This window comes from Rhagoletis zephyria, unplaced genomic scaffold, assembly GCF_001687245.7.
Source record: "Rhagoletis zephyria isolate East Lansing unplaced genomic scaffold, Rhagoletis_zephyria_1.1 Rzeph_scaffold_01067, whole genome shotgun sequence".
In the NCBI taxonomy this organism is placed as follows: domain Eukaryota; kingdom Metazoa; phylum Arthropoda; class Insecta; order Diptera; family Tephritidae; genus Rhagoletis; species Rhagoletis zephyria.
In genome coordinates this window covers 30,429-45,681 of record NW_016158151.1, presented here as the reverse complement: position 1 = coordinate 45,681, position 15,253 = coordinate 30,429, and the positions used below count along the sequence as shown (strand labels likewise).

The window sequence follows — 15,253 nt, the reverse complement described above, 5'->3', positions numbered from 1 at the left end:
GGTGCATACCCAGTGGGAATTAGGAGCACGTAATAATACCTTATTAGCAACTTACTCTTCACCTGGCAGTCATTACCATTTCCCTGCCGAACGTCCCTTACTTTTACAAAGGCATGGCCGCCTTATGTAAGTAGGAATTTAGAATGTACATTTGCTATCAAACATACTTCTGAGTCGCTTTACAAAGTAAGTTACGTGTAATGCAGAGCAGTCGCTCGGAGTAGTTCGGTGCTTGGAAATAACTTCGGCTGCACGTTATTTTGCAACTGACAACGTAATGTGTCGCCGGAGGTGTTCATTTTGTGCTTTACTAGTAGATTACGCTGGTCATGATGACAATTTTGGTACTAAAAACTGAAAGAAAACATGGCTTACCTCGTAAGGTGCTTACCTATTTTCCCAGTGGGTATATTTCGATTTCGCTGCTATGGCTCTTATAACATCGAACTAAAAATACTTTACAAATTGTTAAAGTCTGTAATTTCAGATATTTGAATTAGGGCGTGTGTGAATCGGTAACAAAGTTCTATGGGCAGAGCTGCTGAATAATATTTTTACTATGGTGAGACAGTTTTGCCAATCTGCTGTGTGAAATGAATATTTTTTGATAGCAGTACATTTTTGATAACCACAGATTTATGCGGAATAAATATTACAAATTGCAGTGAAATTAATATTTTAAGAACACATCTACCGTCGTGCTGCTTCTCTGTATTTAACGTTCTCTGACAGCTCTAGTTGCTTGTTTTGCGACTTTTCTTTTCAACTTGTTCAACTGATTTTTACAGCGGCAAATCTAATAAAAATTTATAAATTTAATAGTTATTACGATTAAAATGGCAAATGACTATTATGTAAATATTTCGGTGACGCCTTCGTGCTCCTCATCGCGCTGGTTGACGGAGGAAGTGTTTAAATTGATCGATATGGTGCAGCATGATGAAGCCATCTATAATCCGCGTCATAAATATTACTTTTGCCGGCCATATGTAGAGAATTTTTGGCGTGAGGTCGATCAAAAGTTAGAAAAGAATCGTAAGTAACATGGAAATGCATAGGGGATAAGATTTAGAATATATAAACACTGGGTTACTGATTTTAGCTGGCGCTAGTCTTGCAAAATGGACAAATTTGCGTATATCTTTTCGACGGGAATACACTAATTATTTGGAAGAAAAAGTGCCGCCTTGCTGGACTTATTTTGATCGAATGTTTTTCCTGCATCCCTATTTGAGGAAGTAAGTTACTATAGTAAACATATTCAGGGTTATCGCCAATTCCAAGTGAACAAATTGCTTCTATGGTTTTAATAGGCAAAACAAAAACAAATTGCAAAAATTGTATTTGTTTTGGTTAATAGTTTTTTCGAGAATATTTTTTCACGTGGAATTCGCACTAATAGTCTTCATTACTTATTTGTTGTATCCAGAAAACATACACAACCTAAATCGCTGGATTCACAAGTACAAGATGCGTTGGTACGCATTAGTTCCCTATCTGATCGTTTACAGCGTGAGCGCACAGCTGCGGTGGCTACACTTGGTGGCAGCAGCACTACCGGAGAAATACACGGTTCACATTTGCATTCTCAACAGCCACATCATCAGCCACTTGATAATTATTTGGAATATTTTGATGATCCGGAACACAATTCCGATGACTTAGATGATGTTATTGATGATGAACAACGGTCGCGTTTTCGACACACCGAGCAGCACATACACACACTCAATAATGACATAAAATCCGAATGTGATGATGTTAAATCGGACGTTGATGATTATGAGCCAGAGTCATTGGTGCGACCAGATGAAGAAGATAATGAATTGGAAGAGATGGAAATGCGCAACTTCATGATGGATTCTTATGCTAGTAGCAGCACACAAATACCATTAGAGGAAAGGCGTGCACAGTTGCGTGTGCAGCAACTGATGCGTTTACAAGCACGTTCCTATCAAGAAGAATTACGCATTAAACGGCCACGCTCGCAGGAAAGCATAAGTAGCACTCAATTGAATCATGGTAATAGTGGGGGAGGTGCTGGTGGCGGAAGTGTTGGCAATAGCAGTAGCATCAGTACAATTGGTAGCGGTGGACAGCCCAACACCAATGCTGGCACCTCTATTGGCGGACACACACGCATGCCTTCCACTGCCACTAGCTCGGCTACATCGCATACAAACGTTTCATTCGTGCGACCAACACTTGCGAAACCAATGGAATTAGTGAGCACCACAACAAGTAATAGTGGCAGTGTGGGTCTCAGCGTAGGAACTGGCGTTAGCGTTGGCAGCACACAAATAAATATTGATGCCGACTTGAATGCAAGTAGCACAACAAATGTAAGCAGTCAAGTAGCATCCGCTTCGACCGTTTTAAATCAACATCAACGCCACACCAGCAATGCCCATCAGAATCATAATTACAATAGTGTTAGTGCTGGCGGTAGCAATAGTACGCATCATCGTTTAGAAATTGTGGGCGTACCAGCTGGCTCTGGAGCTAGCGGTTTGACAGCAAGTGGTCATGGCTCGGCAGGAACATCGGCGACAGCGCTCATAACTGCACCACCGGCAGCCGCTGCGCCTGCTGCAGTAGCTTCGACGCATGTGGAGTTGTGCGATTGCAAAACAGATCCGGATGCAATGTTCCTTATGAGTTTACTACCAGATATACAAAAATTAAATGGACGCGATCGAGGCAAAATCAAGATAGCTTTTCAAAACATACTACAGGACTATTTGTATCCAGATTAGTTGTAAACTTAAAGGAGAAATCAGAAATCCTGCTTCAAAGTGCCGTGTGGCGGCAGGGTATGTACGTTTTGAGCCACTACTATAATTTAAGTTTAGCGGTAGAGATTGCCATCTTTTTTTTTGTTTTTACTATCTAAATGCTTAGGAATGAGTTTTATGTGCAATTATTCTTTCCCGTTAGTCCACGATTAGAGAAATAAGGCGATGTAAGTAAAAATGAATACGATTGAGCTAGTCTAGTAGAAAAATTAAATGATGGCATGTCTTTTACACTAGTGACTAGTCTATGTAGATCTTTATAAGAAACCTTTCAAACCTTATGATAAAAAGGCTTTGTTAAAAATAATTCCCCGCATAACTTGCAAGAAAATTCCATCATTAGGATTATAAGCATATTTAGGTTATTCACACAAACAAAAATATGTACACTAAACAATAATAATCTTCAAGCAGATAAACTATTAAGTAGGAAAGTGCAACAGTATTCCTTACATTCATAAAATATTTGCATATGTGATGCTTATAGTATAGTATATTTTTAAGATTATATTTATATGCGTACATTTATATGTAGGCCACACATACCCTGCAGTAAAAAATGGAGGCGGTCCTTTTGTAACAAAGTCTTCAAATGTTGCACGATGGATTTAGAATAGTGATCTGATAACTATTCCACAGGTCGAAGTGGAGTTAAATTAAAAATAATAGGCAAAATACACCACACAACATGTCTGCGCAGACTGTCTCGTCGTGTATTTCGCCGCTTTATGTTTGCACAGATGGTCTCACATACTGTCTGTGTAAACTCCAAAAATTTTGATATTGGTCGCCGAATTTTGACATAATTGATTAGCTTTCATGAAGTGTAGACCTGCGCGGATAAACATGGTGGAAGATAATCAATTTCTGTTGAAATTCTTTAAAATGTAACATTTTTTTAAATGTCTGTATGGTGTATGGCGTATTGTGTGATATCCGCAGCGCGGTGAAAGTACTCGCGATGCGCAGACTTTCTGTGCGGTGTATTTGGCCTATAAAAAAATTAGTACGATCCTTAAAAAAATGTGGTAAGGCCAGTTTTCAATGGCTTTTATCGTCAATTGAAAACATATAAGGGGTATTCTCGGAGTGTTGCATGTAGTTCGGATTCTATGGAATGCAAAAATACTATTCCAAATTTGCAAGAGCACGAGATCGCCCATGGCAAAATAGTAGCACGCATAGGCAGCAAGCAGTGAAATTCTGTCTCAAGTGCAATAACAAGATACAGCAAAAAAATGAAGTAAGCGAAATGAGAGAAATATCCCAAGAAACATTTAGGTTTGAGCTCAACTTGAGTTTAATTGAGAACTAAGGTATTTCTCAAATCTCCAACGTTGTTTCTCAACAGTACCTCAATTGGAGGATCATAGCGTTCTCAACAAAAAGGGCATTTTTCTTTGTATGAAAATTGTGCTGTTTCTCAAGTTGAGAAAATGCTAGTTCTCCGTTGGAACTCCAATGTGATTCTCCAATCGGTCTCAAACATATCATTTCAATACTGAAGTCGACATAGTAAAATAACTTACCTTTTTGATTAAAATATACATCGATTAATTTAAATATTCAGCCTCATTGCGCAAGACGTAAATTAGGCTAAATTGTACGACTCGACAACATTGGCATTGCCTACTGTCGTGCTGAAATAAGTAAACGACGAAAATCGTCGAAAACTTGGCAGTGCTGCCAAGTTTTTCCGTTTTAATACACTAGTCGAGTGGAAATTTTAGGCAATGACGTGAAATTTTTGATACGATTCGACTCTCGAAAAACGACTTTCATTCGATACGACTCTTGCAATGAGGGTGATTATTTATTTTTTATTATTTTTTTATTTATTTTTTTTCTTATTTTTTTATTTTTATTTTTTTATAAGCTTATACAATGTTAAAAACAAATATATAAACTAAATTGTCATGCAAAGCTAGCATCAGAGGCTATCAGCTGTCCGGAAAGTATAACAATGGTTTAAATCCTTCTGAGTAGGTCGGTGTCTTTTAGGAATCCATATATTGTAATTAGGTGAAGACCGCTTGATGGGGAGTCACATAATGGACAATTATTATTTCGGCCCCTATCGAGAAGGAGTGACTATAGTGTGTGCAATTCGAAGCCGTATGAACGGTGTGAGCATGTTTGTTGGAATGGAAGATGGATAGTGTGGTTTGATCCGGGTTGGATGGATTCTGGCGTAGTGGTAGTTGTAATCGACACAATCAAGGGCTAACTTGCAACGTCTCTCTTCGTTAATAACACGATATATGTCGCTTTTGATGAACAAGCTGGATGTAAAAGTTGGGGTGAATCTTGCATCATTTGCCATTCTGTCCGCAAAAGTATTCCCGTCGATGCCAATGTGGCTAGGTACCCACATTATCTTCATTTTTTTTGGACAGCAGATGAGGCCGTCCCTAATGCTACTGATGATGTTGTTGGAGTTGTTACAATTATATATCGCACGAAAACAGGATAGGCTATAAGTGCAGATGATGTCTTTTCCTGAATTTTTAGTAGCATATTGAACAGCTTGGAAAATAGCAGTTGCTTCGGCTGTAAAGATGAAGCAAAAAGGAAAAAAGTAGACCTTATGTAATTGGTTCGTTATTATCGCTAACAACAGCAAAATACGTCTGTGTAGCCTTTGACCATTAGTGAAGACGAACCGCCAGTTATCCTGTTTAAGACGAGCCATAGTTTCACGGAACTCAGAGATGTAGACTGCGCTAGAAGTACTGGATTTAGGCGGGAGCGTAAGACGATCAAAAAAAAGATGTTTTTGAAACAAACCACGGGGGGTTCCGAATTTTACGCAGTTGAGGAATATTTTAGCGGCAAGTCATTTATTTTGGCAAAGGTGGCACATTTATAGATGGAAGATTGTATTTTTGGAGCACGTTTACGTGTCGTAGCTGTGTAGAACGTGTTTCGCAGCGTCTGATTGGAGCCGATGGAAAGTTTTGGGTAAAGTTTGCAGATGCTTTCCTCCATGTTATCCATAAGGGAAGGTAATCCGGATTCCGCCAATATGTTTTTTATGGGTGATGTAGGAAATGCTCGAAGGGATCTACGAATAGCAGTGTGATACGGGGCAGCAAGCATTTTTAAATTACTTTTTGAGTGATGGCCGTAAATTTCAAGAGCGTAGTTGATGACTGAAAGTATAATAGCTCTTACGACGTTAACCAGCAAAGCAGTGCCAATAAGCGAACGCTTGCATGACAGGTATTTTACAATATTTATTTTAGAAACAAGTATCTCTAAGATACTGACAATGTTGTTTAAATGAGTACCCAACAAGCAAAATAAACTTAAAGAAAGTTTTTTTTTTAAGTTTTCAATTATAAACATTAAGCTTACAAAACATTGATTTTTTTTGTTTATAAAACGCTTGAAAGTAAGCGTAATATAATCGAAAAGGAACATTGGTTATAAGCAAGAATGATAGAATACAAGATTGCGCCGATCAGAGAGGATTTTTGAGAATAACTTTTGTGTGACGTCACACTGGTGCAATTGCGAGAGAGAAATGCCAAAACGTGAGCAAGAATGGAAGAAGAAGAAAAAATTTTGCAAGGAAAAATGTTAACAAGTTGCACCAGTGTGACGTCATGCAAACAACGATTCTGTCAAATTCGTTAAGAGAGGAATAGCGGTCCGAGATCGGCGCAACCTTTGTATTCTCTCAATCGTGGGTTATAAGCGTAGAAATATAAACTTGTAATAAATGTTCATAAGAAAGCTTTTTTAAGCGTAAAAGTGTAAACTTATAATAAAGGTTCAAAAAAAGTTGTTTATAAGCGTATGAATATAAGTTTACTAAAAATTTTCAAAAGAAAGCTTTTTTATAAACATTTTTATAACGCTTTATTTGAAGATATTTCATTAAAAACTAATACACATACATACTTAACATCTAGAAACTAAAAGAAATGCGAATTTTCGGCGGACTCATCTACAGTCGCGAAAATATAAATAGGGAATAGACATTTTAGCATACAAATTCACGATAACACACAAAAATTAAGCATACAAATGTTAATTATTACATCTTGTTGCGTGTTTTCAATTACATGCGGTTATTGGCAAATTGGAAAAACGACATCGATGCAGCTATATATTCGGCTTCATCGCCGCCATTCTCATTGATGAACTTTTCTGAAAAAAATTTAATACATTTTTAATTGAATGTTAAACTAAGAAAGGATAAGGAGAACTCATAATTTGAAGACTCGAATGCTCCACCGATTAGCGCAGCGGGTTCTGGATTGGATTTTTTTTTTTACCGCATCGGTTTTATTTAATTTTTTCTTTTAATAATATATTTTAAAAAACGAAAACACGTCACTTACGATTGAAAAAATGTCATATTTACTACTTCATGTCGTTGGCATTTGTATTTCATTTATAAGTTTAAGATATTTATAAACATTCGCTCTTAAAACTTATTAAAGGTTTATTTGAAAAAAACTTTTAATAAGCTTAATATTAAAAATGCTTATTTAACGCTTATTATAGCAAACTTACTTTAAGTTATTTTTAAAAACATTTACTGAAATGCTTGTTGGGTAGGGAAAATACAATTGTTTTTTCTACAAATATGTAGTAATTTCGATTTGGTGTAGGAAATTGAAGCGCCTGAGGAACGGGACCTTGAAGATAAAAGGGAGAGGATTTCCTCGAACGAAGAAACAGTCACAATAAGGTCAGACGATTTAGAGAATAGGAGAATGTCATCAGCGTAGATTTGATGACGGATATTGGGGAAGTTGGACAATAAAGAACTGATTTCGTCAAAAGCTATGGTGGTATGGTATAACCGAAAGAGGAGATCCCTTGGAAGCGCCATTATCAAGAGGAAGAGTGGGGGAGAAAATATTGGAAATGAGAACTTTGATTTTGCGTTTGGAAAGAAAAGATTTAACGAAGTTATAAATGCGAGGGCCAACCTTCCATTTCATAAGTTGCCTGAGGACAACATGTATGCCAATACGATCAAAGGCTTTTTCAAAGTCCAGTGACAATAGCGAGACGTGATTTTTGTTGGATAATGCGTCAGATATGAAATGGTCAAGGTGTAGGAGGGCATCGATAGTGCTTTGGCCTTTTTTAAAGGCTACATAATTAGTGTGGATAAGATTATTGAAACTAAGATACTTGGAGAGCCTAGTAGCAACGATTTTTTCCATAAGTTTACTTAGACAAGGTATTAGGGAAATAGGTCGGTAACTAGTGACCTCGCAAGAAGGTTTGCCAGGTTTTAATATAGGAATTATGGCGCATGTTTTCCAAAGTTGGGGGAAAATACCAGTTTGGAAAATATTGTTATAATGGTTTGTGTGGCGAGAGAGGAGAGGGGAAGGAAGGTGTTTAATGATGGGGTGGGAAATTTTATCTATACCAGGAGTCTTCCCTTTAACCGCGGATAGAGCTATTTGCAGTTCTAGTAATGAAATATCAGAGTCAAGCCATAAAGCTGAAGGAGATAGATGATTCGAGGGAAAGAGAGTATGGGAGAGCGAGGATAGTTTATTAGAAGAAAATTCAGAGGGGAAATTGTTATCAGAGGGGGCATTACAGAAATTATTGGCGAATTCTAAAGCTATGTCCTGAGGATATGGTAGATTGCGCCGAGGGGTGTTAAGGGAAGAGATGGGAGAAAAAGTAGGAAAGCCAGACAGCTTTCTTAAGTTAGCCCAAATTTTTTTGGGGTCAGAAGAAGAGTTGATGCTACTAGTGAATTTCTGGAAACAGTCAGTTTGGGGGGAAGTTTGGGGAGAAGAGATTTTGATTTGGATGGGGAAATGATCGCTGCCATGAAGGTCATCGATACAGTGCCAATCAGTTCTGGAGGAAAGGGATGAAGAACAAAGGGAGAGGTCGATATGTGTAAAGGAAGCGTGGGTGGAGAAGTGGGTAGGGCAACCATCATTAAGAACAACGCAGTTGGATCTAAGTATGGCGTCTTCTATTTTTCGTCCTTTTGGATTAGCCAAGGAAGAGCCCCAAAGGGGGCTCCAGGCGTTAAAGTCGCCGGCCAATAAGAAGGGAGTAGAGCCAGGGGGGAAGAGATTAAAGAAATCGGACGAAGAAAAATTTGGATTCGGAGGGGAATAAGAGCAAGTGATTATGATTTTATTGGGGGAAAGAGTTTCTATGGATAGAGAGGAAATATTTGAAGGAAGTGGGGGGAGGGTGTTGTAGGGTATGTTTCTTTTAACTAGGATAGCAATCCCTTGTTTGCTGGTGGAGTTGCAGGGGAGGTTATAAAAATGACCAATGTAAGATTTAGGGGTATGAGCAGAGGAATTGGTGGGGAGATGAGTTTCATTGAATAATATAACTGAAGGATTCAATGTTTTAATTCAAAGTTCAAGTTCGATATAATTATTTAGGTAACCATTTATGTTCCATTGAAGTATGGATAACATAGTGATTTATTCAGAGAAAAGAAAAAAAATTTTATATTTTTGTTAGAATAGATGTATAGTATGAAAATTTACTGTTCCATTACTGAGTGTGGAGGCGGGGCAAGGATGTAGGGAGAAGGGAAAGGGTTATGAGAAAGAGGAGAGATGCTGAATGTGGCAAGTGGAGAGGAGTTAAGGGGGGAGGGAGTAGAGTTGAGGGAAAGGGGTGAAAAGGGTGGGGAGGGGGAAGAGTTCAAGGAGGGTGAAGAGGGGGCGGGGGAGGTTTTCTTAGAGGTTTCAGGAAGTTGTTTTTGAGATAATAGAAGATTATTGGAGGATGAGTTGTCACTAATATTTGATGTTGGACAATTGTCGTTGAGGTTTGAATTTACTGTTATTGAATTATTTTCTTTGTTAATCGGCTTTTTTGAATTTGCAGTAGTGTCGTTGGAAATTTTCTTAGCCATACTGGCAAAAGAGGGGCCGGAGGGTATGGTAGGAAGTTGATTTTTGTAAATGGTGATTGTTTCACGCATAGTACATTTAATTATAGTTTTAATTTTTAGTATATCTTTGGATTGAATAAATTTAGGACAGGTACTTGAGGAAGAAGGATGTTCACCTGCACAGTTGGCGCAGTATACTCTGGTGCATTCTGTAGGAGAGGGATGGTTGGGTGGGAGGTTGCAAATCGCACAAGTTGGAGTATTGTTGCAACGTTTCGTTGTGTGCCCCAGCAGCTGACAAGATTTGCAGCGCATAGGATTTGGGTAATAAGGACGGACGTCAAGGGTTCGTCAGGCGACTTCAATACGATTTGGTAGTGTGTATTTGTCGAAAGTTAGTAGTATAGCACCGGTGTTAACTCGTGAGCCTTTCTCTAGTCTGGTGAATTTGTGAACTGCATCATTGAGACGGATAGATGTTTAGTAGACAAAAATTTGTCAGCGATTTTCTGTTTTTTTTACAAAGAAAAGGCTCCCATCCCGAAGCGATGTGATATTGTTGACTTCTTTGCTAATTGCCTGTATACTTTTATAAACAACTAAGCAGGAGATGGATGCAATTGTTTTGTTGGAGTCCAGCGACTTAATAAGAAGATATTTGGGGTCGTCCTTATTTGTTATGGGTAATTCCGGGAAGATATCAAGCGTTGTATATTCAGGTTTTTTCCTTTTATTCTTATGACCTGGGGATAATAGGGCGTACCTATTATCGCCAAGTTTGTTGGCCCCGGGGCCATTGCGGAAAGTTAATTTAGTTATATGCAAATATAAGTATGTGTCGCGTATGTAGCACAAATATATAGAAACACATGGAACAAGTTTATTGCGCACAAACGCGATGCTAGGTTAGATTACTCGAACAGTTAGAATGCGAAATATTATGCACAAGCACAAAACTGGGAAAAATGCGGCCGATTGCGGTACGATTTGACAGCTCGGTTGCGAGCAATTTGAATATTAATTTGTTATTTTCTTATTACAATAATTCACTTCACAATATACAGTCCGACTTTAATTCTGCCACTTGATTCACTTCGCGTTTGTTTTCTGTGAAGATTATTTATAGTTACTTTGAAGATTATTTACCCTTGTTGGTAATTTTCCTTTTTATATAGCTTTAGTTTTTCACTTCATAATTAAAAATTCGTTTCTCTATCGCTTTGAGTTGGAAAATCATGTTAGATATCAGCTTGAGAACTATGAATTTCTTCAAGGTTGGGGAAATATTTTTTTGGTGTTTGTTGTGATGTAGCAATTCCAACAAAAAAAAAACAGCTAGCACATTTATCTTGCTATGTTTTTGGCAAAATATATACATGGGAGGGATAGGAAATGTTGACAAAAATAAAATAACAAAATAAAGATCATAGAAAATAACATAGTCGAAGTAAAAGCTGGGTTATGCCAGACTCAGACTTGACTTACCTAGAAGCTTAGACGCAATTACTCAGCGTGTCACCTCCCTGCAAATCAAAGTTCCCGAAATCTTATCAAAATCTTTAGGAGTATCTTATTTCTGTACCGTTTTTTTTTACGAATCTACACAGACAGTTATATGAAGTGGTTGGCACGAACTCGTAAAGAAATTTCTGAACAAAAAATTAAGCAAGTTCTGAAAAAATTCTGCAAGAAATTCTTCACATAGCATTTTTTCATTACTTTACCGATTTTCTTCCGAAATTTCGTAAAAGAATCGATATCTGCACAGTTTAATTAATTTTAGAAAATTCGGCAAAAAATCGGATGAGATCTTTACGAATTCCTTAAAATTTCTCTACAGTTGAGAATACTCTGAAAAAATGGTTTGCACGGCTATTACATTTTCTCTTTTGTTTTCATTCTCAGCACTTGGTTTTGTACACGTAAAATTGTAAACGTTTAATTTGTTTTTACATCAAAATTGATACAAAATCACCATTAAAATAAATGTATTCACGCGAATTAAATTGTGATTGTTTTTATTTGATATTCTGTCTTTTTGAAAGTTTGTTTTTCGATTGCCAGATGAATTTCATTTATACAAAAAATTATATTTGTGTGACATATTTGTAGGGATTCTATTAAAAACTGAAATGGCAACATGATTTTCTCACTGCTCTCTTTGCACTTACAAATTTTACAAATTTACTTAGAAATCAAAAATCTATAGTTCTCGAAGTTTCTAAGTCAAGTTGTTTTTTTGGGTTACTACATAAACGCGCTGATCATTTGCCAGCTATGCAATTTTGAAGTCCACTCAAGTCAAAGTCTTGCATAACTGAGCTTTAAGAATTCCTCAAATAAGTTAGGGCAGTGTAATTACATATTTTTAAAAATAACTTTCCCAGTTACATTTTCATTATCATTTGTAATATTCCTAAGGATATCTACTAACAACAACACGATAGCATTGAAAATTTGGATAAATTTATAAGATTTGTACTTTGCTCATGTTTTTTTCTTTTTAGTTGTGCTCTTAAAATCTTAACATCTGCTATATATGTACATCTATATTTCTCAAGTTCTCTACAAATCTCTTATTTAAAATTATTACATATTGTTTTTACACTCTTTTTTAATTTGCTGTATTTATGGTTTTCCTTTTTAATTTTAATTTTATTTTTTTATAGGACTCTATCTAATTTCGTGCTATGCAAAAATTCGATTAACATTTTGTAAAAAACAGTATTTCTGGATATGAAAATTTTATTTCATTTTCAGTACAAAAATCTGTAGTTAACTGCCGATTCTGAGTTAAGTATGCACTGTGAATTTGGCCCTTAGTAGTTTACAGTCATATGGTTCATTGTCACATTTTAGGTTTCTAAACCACGGCTTACGCACATTTCGATTTATGCTGTCAGTTACTCCGCTGTCCCAATTAGTGCATTCCCTTTTAAAAAATTTCTTAGTCTCAGTCCAAAGTTTCCTTCTTATTTTGTTAAGAGCTTCTTGCGGTAACAGATCAATTATTAAGTTTTTTCCAACATTAACCGCAGTTTTTGCTGCCCTATCCGCCTTCTCATTAAACACAATGCCAACATGGCTTGGTACCCATGTCATTGAAATTGTTTCGATGTTTGAAGAGTATACTTGGTTGTGTATTTCCGCAACCATATGTAATACTGTGTTTTTGATATTTTTCAGTTCAAGTTTTCCCCACTCTTTCTCCACTAATTGAAGCATCCGTAGCGAGAAGCTTGAAATTTTTTTTTTTTTATAAATAAATTTGAGGTTTCCTGAATGCCTTCAGTTTAAAATTTTTTTTGTATCAATATTTGGAGGTAGATACACATTGAATATGATAAAGTTACTATTTAGGCTGCTCGTTTTCGCAATAATAATCAGCCTCATTGCGTAACTCGTAAATTATGCTAAATTGCACGACTTGACAATATAGACATTGTCTACAGTCGTGCTGAAATAAGTAAACGACGAAAATCGTCGAAAACTATACAGTGCTGGCGAGTTTTTCCGTATTAATACACTAGTCGAGTGCAAATTTTAGGCTATGACGTGAAAACGACTTGCATTCGACACGACTCTCGCAATGAGGGTAAATATCAAATGTTTTGTATTTTACTTTTGTGTATCTAATTTTCTTTTTTAAAGCCGTTGGCAACCTCCCCGTACCCATCGGCCGTAGTTTTTTTTAACGATTACAATTTTTTGTATAATGTAAAATTTGATTTTTCCTGATGCGGAAGGTAAATTAATGTGGCTTTATTTGTGATCAGTAATAAAACGCTACGTTTACTTATCGTATGATCAACCGAAAGTAAAACCCTGCCGGCCATCATCCCTTATTTCACAGAGTTGCATGTATAACATTTCCTAATATTACAGGCTTACTCTATGTTTACACTACGCTTATTATATTACACACTTATACTATGTTTACAAATCGCAACTCTGCCAATCCTGAAAAAGGATCGACCTGGATCATAGATACGTCCTAAAGTAACTAATCGATCTGCAGAGGATCGCGCTCTGGTTCTCCTTATTCGGTGGGCTTCAATCACCCTGTCATGCGGGAGTCGCTAATGACATATCTATCATTTCCTAATGTTTTGTGGATCACGTAGGGGCCCTTATACTGCGGTATGAGTTTCTCGCTTCTTTCGACTGTCGTATCAACATTCCTCTCCCGTCCTTCATTAGGGCATATTTTATCCTGAAAAAATTTAGTGAATTCGTCCACGACAACGCCCCTCTGCTCGACACCGAACAAAAGGCGGCTAGTCGTATCTCGGCAAGTGGTATGGGTTGAGTTATTTATGGCGTACTTCGTCGATAATAAAATCGATCAGTCCTGTTTCGGCGATGTTGGCACGCTTTGCCAAAGCTTGCACATATAGCACATAGCATTGCATCGACAACTCCTTTTTCCTTGTCGAACTCGGCAGTCAGTGCTTTCCTTAGGGCTTCGTAGTCGACAAGAATACCCGTGCCGTCCCTGTTAATGAGCGGTGAAGGGCGAGTAGCTTGAAGTTGTCATCCGCTCCTGAGGAATCCATAATTTCCTCGAAATGACGCAGGAAGTGGAGGACCGAGTACGACACGTCAACGCCGTTGAATTTGGGGAGAACATGCTCGATGTCCCCAAAGTCTAGCCGGCGTTTGCTGTTTATGGGGGCCCGGCACTCAAGCTCCTCGATTTGCTTCATAAGCGTCAAAATCTCAAGTCGCTTCTTGAGGGCTGTAAACTCCTCGTCTAGGTCACCAAGTCTTGGTGCGGCATCGGCATTGTAAGCGGCATCGGCAGTGTATGATTCGTAATATCGGCAGTGCGAGCGGCAGTTGGCATATTGTCGGCGTAAACAAAGCTACGTTAGTAACATGGGCAGTATTAGTAGTATCGGAAATTTCATTAAAATCGGCGGCATTTTCAGGAGCAGAAGTCGAGGCATTTGCTCTAGCTCCAACTACGTTTTGCAGTAGCTTGCGTAGCTGTGGCGTTGTAGCTGACGGCGGAAATTCCACCCCGGCTTCGCTGAGTGTATTCGCCAAGTCCTGACTCGGGTTAGCCATTTCGATAGTTCCGTAGATATTTGTGTTTCCAATTGGAATACGGAGTTGTCCTCACACCTGAGATGTAAAATTTGATTTTTCCTGATGCAGACGGTAGATTAGTGTGGCTTTATTTGTGATCAGTAATAAAACACCACGTTTACTTATCGTATGATCAACCGGAAGTAAAACCCTGCCGGCCATCATCCTTTATTTCACAGAGTTGGATGTATGACATTTCCTAATATTACAGGCTTACTCTATGTTTACACTACGCTTATTATATGAAACACTTATACTATGTTTACAATTTGCAACTTTACAATACCTACTATTTCTATACCATTTTGTTGAATATGGAAATGAAGGTAGCTTTTATTAGTCTTAAGGTTTTGTACATTATATTGAAGTATCTTTGTTGGCGACGACAAGTCACATTAAATTTTATTGTCACATGTTTGACATCTTACAAAATACAAAGTAAGATAAAGGCAAACGTTGAACTTTAAATTGACTACAATACTAAAGACGAGAAACTAAAAACTTGTATTGTTCG

The 15,253-nt window shown here is 37.5% G+C and overlaps 1 protein-coding gene across 1 annotated transcript; it reads left to right on the top strand.

The window, feature by feature from the left end:
* Window positions 1–746: 746 nt before the first annotated feature.
* LOC108362682 (uncharacterized) lies at window positions 747–3,635 on the top strand. Its single transcript, XM_017615770.1, has 3 exons — window positions 747–1,035; window positions 1,103–1,238; window positions 1,430–3,635. The coding sequence occupies exons 1-3, from the start codon at window positions 837–839 to the stop codon at window positions 2,754–2,756; spliced, it is 1,662 nt and encodes a 553-aa protein (XP_017471259.1). The 5' UTR covers window positions 747–836; the 3' UTR covers window positions 2,757–3,635.
* The last annotated feature ends 11,618 nt before the right edge of the window (window positions 3,636–15,253 follow it).